Here is a 9,335-nt window from a genome sequence, read left to right as displayed (position 1 = left end):
GTTCTCGAACTTACCCATCGGACTTCAGACAAAATTTCCATAATACTAACAAACAAAAATATTTGAAAGTTCCAATTGGCGTAATCTTAATTTCTAACGAACTTTAGATCTATCAAATTCATTTTTTCAAAGTGTGTAATACATTTTGATTTTTATTTCCGACCATATAATATGTTTAGCACGTACATATCTATTTACACAAATGACTAATAATTCTTTATCCAGCTGGAATGACTCAAATTCAATAATGAACAATTTATTGACTTGAACAGCTTCAAAATCGAATGATTAATTCATCAAATCTTTACAGCTAGAAGCTTCAAAACAATGTAAGGTTACCTGCTATAAAATTACAAGTGTTTTATACACTTTTATCGAAATGTCAAATAATAAATATGAAACTATAGATTTTTACATTACTGCTATAATATAACTTTATTTCTCAAAGATTGTACATGGTATTTTTGTGTATGTATTCTTATATATCTTTTTTTGTTTAAACATTTTTACAAGATAAATATTTGTATTTTATTTTAAAAGTACAAAGAAATTTTATAATATTGTATTTTTTTGTTTCTATGATAAATGTTTTTATATTCCATAACATATGTATTTTTTTTTTTCATTTTTAAAGAATAAATGTTTTGTTTTTGTTCTATCTTAATAACCTAATAATATTATTGTCATATCATATTTTTGGGATTTTGTCCGCACCGTTGTTTTTATTTGGATATCATAAACTTAACTTAAATTTTATCAACAAAATAAAATTGATAGATTTTTTAAATATACATTTTTCTTTTCTTTTCAAAAGCACCAAGGTTTTAATTGTAATTATTGTCACAAAAAGAAAAACAATCATACACAAATCTAATTTTTAATCATCTTTACAATAATTACAAAATCAATCCTCTCATTAGACCACTTTATTAAACAAAGGGAATGTTTACACACGAAGGTTTTTTTTTGTTTAAAATATAATAAAAAATAAACAACAAAAATTGCTTATTCTTGAAATATGAATAAATTCTTGTTGTATGTAATATAATTCATATTTTTCTATCTTTCTATTTACTTATTAATGGAACTAATCTTTAAATACAAAGTAATTGGCAATTTACTTAAATAAATCACAGAATAAATTAGCAACATAATAAAATTAGTAATTATTATTTATATTTTTATGTATCTACTGTACATCCATACTTATAGGTATATGTATTTTCTTCTTTTATTTCTCAGCACCGAGTTTGTGATAGTGAACAAAACAAAATAAATAAACTTGATATATTGTTCTACATATATACTTTTATGCACTGCGATTATAAATTTTATATAAAACAAATTTAAAGAGGGTGGTTCATTGAGCAACAAGATTAGATTTTACATTAAAATGAGATAAATCAGGAAGTAACAAAAGATCAAAAACATTATTCATAAAGATAAGATGTTACAAAGTTTTGCACATGCACACTAAGATTGTGTTCAAAAACAAAGCCAAAGCCCTTATAACGATCGAAAGAATAAACTTATAAAGTAATTGTTAGCCTTTTTGGTACTCCACGTATTAGGGCAGTTTAATTTTTGGAATTTTTCTCCTTGTAGATGAAAAAGGATGTATTTTTATTATTTATTACATAGCCTCTTCAAAAAGCATTAATAAGTTGAAACTAAGGTTTTAAACTATACTGTCTAAGTTTAGCATTTTTGTATAAAGAAATCTAGTTAAGAAAATGAAAGTAAAGTTTTTGGATAAGGGGAACTTATTTTGATATTTTTTGATCGGCAGTATGTTTGATAAAAACGGAAATTCATAAATGATAGTGGTCTTATTTACTTAATTGATTAATTAAATTTCTTTTGTGTATTGTGTTTCCTGGGGGTCAATTCTCGATATGAGAGTTTTCACAGAGTTATTTTCATTTCATTTTTTCACAGACTTTTATAAAAAATCATCAATCTGCGTTGCACGATTAAAGTTCAGAAATATTAGTTCAAATATACACGAGTTAATAAAAGAATTACTGATGAGCTTTATTTTTTGGCTGATTAGTTTATTTTTTGGCTTGTTTAATAATTATGTTCTTTTTAGAAACTAACACAGATTATTAAAGCGTTCTCCTAGGAATGGCTTTTAGCTACAGAATCAATATTCTACGCACAATATAAATTTCGCACGGTTTTAGAACTCCTTAATGGTAGCCACATTAAAGTGTCAACTTCTTAAAGAGAAGTGGAACATATATTTTACTCGGTGGACAAAATGGGCACTTAATCAATCTCCAAATCATGTGGGAAGCTGACGCACAATACGGAGGAACATCGCGCGTTGATTATGTTTGCAATCCTACAAGAGCCAAGTCCACTTTACAAAACATGATATTGGGCAGGTTCAGCCTACATAAGGGACTTGAAAGTTAGGCATTATTATTATCTAATTGGCCAGCTGCCAAAAAAATTAGCTTCCAATTAAGGCAACTTTAATGGAAAGTTTACTGGAAAGTTCGTCAAGAAAAATCAATTCTAGTTCTGTCAAAATGACAATTGATCATGTTTTTTATTCACCCGAAAGCTGAACTTTATTACTCTTTGTTTTATTTATTTTCTGCATACCTTAATTTAATGCTTTCTGTAAAAAGCTTCCTTGTAAATTTGGAAAAAAAATAAGTAATATTTCTTTACAATACCAAATACAAATCGTGATGGACTTGTAGCTTGCCTAATGATTGTTCCGTAGACAATAATGATTTTGGTAGTTTTTGTACTATGAACTTGAAGTGGAGGTTTATATGACACTTCAAAAACTAACTAGTTGATTGGTCAAAATTTACGTTCAAAGAATGAAGTTGATTGCAAATGAAGCCCCTTTTGTTGTCTGAGCCTGCCCATTGTTATTTTATTATACACATTGTAGGAGTGTGAAACTTATCAAGTCGAATTCTATATAAAGGAATAAAAGTTAAGCTGAACTTATGTCTAAGTATTTAGTTCATAAAAGTACCCATGTACAAAAATAAAAATAAATAAATTATTTTGAAATCTTAGCCTTTTGTAGAACGTTTAAATTTTGTTTACATTTTTAATCACTAAACTAGTATCGTTTCATAACTTTCTCTTTATCATGAATTTAAAATCCATTTCAAATAAATAAATAAATAAAGTAGCGTGACAGTTCGTTGAGAACTAAGACCAAGTGACTATAGATAGGGTATCCGGATACCATTTTTTACCGTGTTTTACAGCTGACCAAAAACAGCTGAAATGTCAAAAAGGGATCCAAAGGTATCCAAGAATTTCTGGGGTACGTAGGTATCTGAGAGAACAGCTTATTCAACTCATGGTTGCATTTCAAGAAACTCGAAAATTGATTTCAGCATTTTCTATTTGCTGGTAAACAAAATTATACAAAATGTTAGTTGAAGTTGTATTTGAGGATGTTCTGTACATAAAAGACGATGAAGAAGCTATTTGCCTCCGAATTTTAGAAGCCAATTATTAATTTTTTTAAAAATTCAAAATTGACTTATTTTGTTCTCGTTTTGTAGATGACCAATTTGCCAGGTTTGACAGCTAACTTAATACAGCTATACAACTCGTTCAACAAGGTATCTAAAAATCCACCTTTTCATGATACCCTATCCAGCACGAGATTGAACATAGACAATAATCCCTGATGAAGGAGTTTTATGAAAAAGCACATTTTACGATAAGAATTACTATTAGAGGATTTATCAATACCTCGCAAGAGGCAGTAACAGTGAAAAAAGGCTTTTGCTGGCACATGCAGGGACTGAAAACAGGTCCTTACGCCACGGGTACTACTAAAATCTATTTATTTTCTTTTAAAAAGCCAGCTTTGGAATCGAAATTTGGAATAAACGTTAAAGTTTTAAATAAATTATCTTTTCAAAGCTTTACAGATCGAGAATTTACCCTTTGGACAATGTGAAAGAAAATTGGAATTAGTTTTACAAATCGGGAGTGATATTTCTGTCTTCTATATTTTTTAGAGTCACCAAATCTTATTTATAAGCAAAAATACACATTTCCACTTTAGACTTTCTTGATTTGTTGTCTACTTTTATTTTAAGACGCGTTTTGTATGATTTTTTTTAGATTTCTATCTTTGTTTAGGAAGATAAAAAAGTAAAAATGGACAGGTTCAGACGACATAAGGCACTTGAAAGTTAGGCAAGTTTCTAGTACTTGATTGACCAGCTGCCAAAAAAGTGTAATGGAAGTAATGGAAAGTTGGTCACGAAAAATGATCGCATTTACAAAGCTAGTGGCGACAAAGTTAAGGGATTCTGATTGGCTAAATTTAATTGCAAAAGTAGTTGAAATTTCCCCTGAGACGTAGTGTAAAAATTTCGGCTACAAAGTTAATGCACACTGGTTTTGACGTTTCACAATCATTTTCTCGGTAAGGACACAAGAATCAAAATAATATGAATCTGTCGGTATTTAAATACAATTATATATATTAATCATATATCTTCTATATTTGGTTTAATTGAATTTAAAAAGCAAAAACAAAAACTATTTAAAGTTCTGAAATGACAAATGTTTCTTATTTGTATTTGTCATTAATATGACAGTTCCGGATTGACAAGCTTTGTAGTGCAATTTTGCATTCACAAAGCTAGTTGAATATTGACTACGTAGTCACTAGCTTTGTGAATTCGCCCAATCTCCCTAACTATTAATTCAAGTCTACTTCTATTAAAATGACAGTTGATCATGTTTTTTCATTCAACTGAAAGCTGAACTTCATTACTGCTTTCGGTAAAAGGTTTCCTCTTCAATTTGGAAAAGAAATAACTAATATTTCCTTACGATACAAAATACAAATCGTGATGGACTTGTAGCTTGTCTGAAGAGTGTTTTGTAGACATTAATTTGTTTGGTACTTTTTGTACTATGAAATTAAAGTAGAGGTTTGAGAAGTAAAGTTCTGAATTTTAAATTAATGAAACTTTAAAAAAAACTAACTTGTTGTCTTTGTCAAAATTTGCCTTCTTCAAAGAATGAAGTCCCTTATGTTGTCTGAACCTGCTCATCTTCATCTTATGAAATATGGAAGAAACTGAAATGTGAAATGTTTTAACAATATTTCTAGGCCTCTATTTATTTTTATTAGAAACTAAATTTTTATTTTGGAGTTCAGAAACTGAAGACACTGGTTAATGCTTATTTAACTTATGTATTTTTAAGTTTCGCTTTAATAATTTAAAGAACTAATAGAAAACAAGTAAACTTATCTTCAAAATATAGACCCATGAAATACCCTTTCGTTTATATTAAATTATTTATCTATGTCCCCCTGAATGAGCCAAAAATCAAAATAGTAAACAGAAGATCTACTTTAAGAACCAACATTTCACACTGTTCTCATATCTAATAACAAATACAACTTTTAGGTTAATTTTAAGCAGCATCTTTTTTTGTATACCTAAACACAGAACCACCCTGTTAAATTATTAAAATATTTATAAAGTAAATAATATTTCACTATATCTTTTATATGTATCTATACCTCACTGGCTTTTGTGTTAAATAATTATTTTTGTTTTGTTAAACTTTACCTCAAAATATGTTTTGTACGATAATTCACTAATTTTAAAAAGAAAAATCAATTAACTTAAATATTTACTGGTGGGTTGAGAATTTGTGCAACGCTGGTGTATGTTCCGAATACAAAGCCCAAAAGTCCAAAAATCAAAATGGCTATATCCTTCCAGAGCATCCAATTGTAGCGACCATAACCAACTGGCCAGAATGTAATCATTTCAATGATGGGTGGAGCAATGAGAGCGACTATGGAACTGGAGACGGCTCCTACAAGTGAGATAATCGGTCCGAGATTGGGAATGCAGGCGGCAAGGACAAACGTGAATGTCACCATCATTATGCGAAGTCCATTGGCGGCGAGATCTTTGCCTCTTTCGGTCTCGAAATGATCGCGAACTGTGGGCTCGATGATATTGACGGGGACATAAAACTGCAAGGTGTATGAGAAGAAGATTGCGACTGCCATGGCCAAGCGAACGACCTGGGAGAGAATCTCATCTGGGGGGAGATTGAGAGTGACACTGCCCTCGACTTTGTCACCGTACTTCAAATATCCGAAAAATCCAACAGCTGTGTATGCGGAGGCGACAGTCACCATTCCTGTGTTCAGAACTCCGGTGGTTCCTCCGAAGTCTTGAGGATTCGCCATGTTGTTCTCGAGCGGCAAAACGACCCCGATTCCCTCAAAGGCGTAGATAGCTGTTCCGAAGTAGAGCGGTAGGGTAGACCACGATCCCATATGGGTCACCGTGTCCACGTGGGGTAAGTTGTCCAGCATGTAGTAGAAGGTGATGCCCAGGCCAGTGACAGTGAGTATGGATGCAAATAGCGACATCGGCGTTATGAATTTCAGATTCCTCACCATGTTGATCAGGATCATAGGAATGAGGAGAATCATGAGGTATATTCGGACGTCGAGCTTTACAAAATAGTGCGAGACGACCTCTTGAACGTTTAGCGCCACAAACAGAAAGTACACACAACAGAAACCGAATTGCGTCACACAGAGAAAAGTCGTGATGGTTTTAGTCGCGGCACGGGAGTATCTTCGCAGAGCTATCGGACCGGTGTCCAAACTGGCAGCTGCCACTTCGGGGAAACTCAACGCAGGCACTTGCAGCCGCATGCAGAGTTCATGAGAACAATTGACCAGCATGTGCATGCAGTGTGTGCAAATTGCGCCCATAATCAGTGTTCCCACCAAACCGATGTACAAACCCGCGTTTTTAAAAGCGTCCGGCATAGCTAAAATCCCAGTTCCGATGTTGCCTTTGAGTAAATGCACTAAGGTATCCAAATTCGAGGTTGGATGTTCGTTTGTGCGATGTTCCGAGGGGCGGTAGTCGTTCTTTGATTGTTTCTCCAACGAATCAAGGCTGTTGTCGCTCTGGACATCGACCAGGCCATTGTCAGGCGAGGTGCGGAGATCGGGTCGAGCGATGGTGCGTCCATGTTCCTGTTCGATTTGCTCCTGGAGCTGCAGAAGTGGTTGTCGTTCACTCATATCTTCGCAGAACCAGAACAACAGTGTTTCCTCTCAATATCGAATGTATTGATTTTTGTTTTTAATTCTTTTTAAGTTCCAGCGTATTGTTGATGGAAGTTTTTCAATGTCAAGTTTAAAGGGAATGTGAAAAAGACTTTGGCATTAAAATGATTATGTTTTAAAGGAAGTTTTTGGTCAATATTACACTTCGATTGTGGGACAAATGCTCGTAATTTATGTTAATTTGGGCACAATTTGGAGTGAAAAGTTAAAAAATAAAGAAAGTCCACAGAACACTGAAATCCGAATCAATTGATTTTTTCACACAATTTAGTTTTCTTTTAGAATCCGAATGGGAGTGATATCAGCGCTGGTCAAATGTTGAATGAAAATTGAAGCATAGAAGATACTTCCTCGAAGAGAGTTCGCGTGAACTTGCGCTTTGGCTGTGCCTCTGCACTTTGGGAAAAGGAATTCCTTTGTTTTCATTTGATTTCATGGTTTTTGGTTTTTTTTTCTGGGACTGACAGATGATAAGATCAATGACAGATGTCAGCTGGTGGTGATGTTGGGGTGCGTTCAGAAACGTATAATGAATACGTTCAGCAAACTATGTGTTAAATTGAAATCATTTTGTTCAGAACGAAGGACGAAGAATTTTTAAATGTGATAGTAAAACCTTCCATATCACGATATTTTTATTTGAGAACATTAATTTTTTTTTTGAATCCACAGATTTATTTGACATTGAAACTGTGAAAAACTGCCATCTAACCAACCTATACATTTTTCCTTATTGCAATTTTTTCAGATTTGAGGTAATTGTAAATATATGTCATGCAGAAGATGTATGGAACTTACTTGTAGTGAGCGACGAGGTTGTGAATTCGTTGTGAACCTAATTAACAATTTTTTCGACCTAATATCCCTTTGCTTCACTTGTTTACTATTGTTTGCAATTTATTCCCCAATATTTAATATTCTATTGTTTTCAATTGTTAGGAGTGGAAATATTTTTAAAAATCAATTATAAAATTAGGTATGTTCGATTTGATGAAACCATCCCATTTAAAACTTCTTTTATAGGCCTTATACACCAAGTCCAAAAACGAGTTTTCGGCTAAATGTTTTCGAAAATCCGAAAATCGTTGACACCGAACATTTACACGTTTTCGTTTGACATTTAAATTTGTTCAACACCGGCTGTCAAATTTTGTATTGATGAAAAAATTTGTGTGTAAAAAGTTTTGTTCTTCTCAAATTATTTGTGAAAATAAAATGAATAGTAACCAATTCAAACTGATCTTAACTTAGCACTAGCCCGTCTAGAAAAAGAGTTTCAACTGAAGTTCTAGGGACGGGTGGAACGGGCTCACGACATTAAACAACAAGAACTACAAGCTCGCTTTACTGAAGCTATCCTTTAAGTTCACTTCAACCGGTGCAAACAATTCACTAAAGAGAAGCTAATTGTGTAGAAAATATATCATAGAATCAACAACAAACATAACTGGTACAATAAAATTCACTTTATTTTAAACATTTTCTTCTCCTTCACAAGAAATACAATCCAAAATACTAAGCTTATGACTATTGCCTCAGTTGGCCAGATTTGCCTTCAGAATCGCCATACATTGTGGCCGTCAGAGCAACTTATAGGCGGATTGAGAAGATTCTGAATGATTTCGTCTAGGTCCTTATGGCCGAAGGTCAATTCCTAGTTCCAAATTCGTACCAAAAGCACACTCATCCAAAGCGGTCACTGAAGATGTTATAATGGGCTGCAATTTCTCCATGACTATCTCTTTAACATCTTCCTTTGAGGACTCGCCTGGTTTGTCAAATGCACTGAGGATCTTCTTGATGTTGGCAGGCTGTTCATCAAGTTGCTGCCCAATCCATAAAAAAGGTGACAGCCTTCTCGGCGCCAAAAGGCATTAGCCTTTTAAAAATCGCACACAAGCGTATTACATGAAGGTCTGAAGCCATTTACTGACGAGATAATTGGCCTTTACCAATGTGGCTTCAGGCCTGGAAAATCTACTATCGACCAAATTTTCACTCTATGCCAAATCCTGGAAAAGACCTATGAACATAACATCGAAACACACGATCTTTTCATCGATTTTAAAGCAGCTTATGTGAGTGCAGACAGGTACAGTGTATGCCGTGCCATGTTGAGTTTTGGTATGTATCCCTACCAAATTGAAACGACTTATCAGGATGACGTGGGTAAATGCTCGTTGCTGCGTCAAAATTGAAAGAGACTAAATCGAAA

The 9,335-nt window shown here is 33.2% G+C and overlaps 1 protein-coding gene across 1 annotated transcript; it reads right to left on the bottom strand.

The window, feature by feature from the left end:
• Positions 1 to 408: 408 nt before the first annotated feature.
• LOC129950362 (proton-coupled amino acid transporter-like protein CG1139) lies at positions 409 to 7,549 on the bottom strand. The gene has a single exon (XM_056062277.1). It carries the CDS (start codon positions 7,073 to 7,075, stop codon positions 5,642 to 5,644), a length of 1,434 nt encoding a protein of 477 aa, XP_055918252.1. The 5' UTR covers positions 7,076 to 7,549; the 3' UTR covers positions 409 to 5,641.
• Between the last annotated feature and the right edge of the window lie 1,786 nt (positions 7,550 to 9,335).

Source organism: Eupeodes corollae, chromosome 3 (assembly GCF_945859685.1).
Source record: "Eupeodes corollae chromosome 3, idEupCoro1.1, whole genome shotgun sequence".
In the NCBI taxonomy this organism is placed as follows: Eukaryota; Metazoa; Arthropoda; class Insecta; order Diptera; family Syrphidae; genus Eupeodes; species Eupeodes corollae.
Note: the sequence above shows the minus strand (reverse complement) of the source record. Positions and strands in the feature narration are given on the sequence as shown.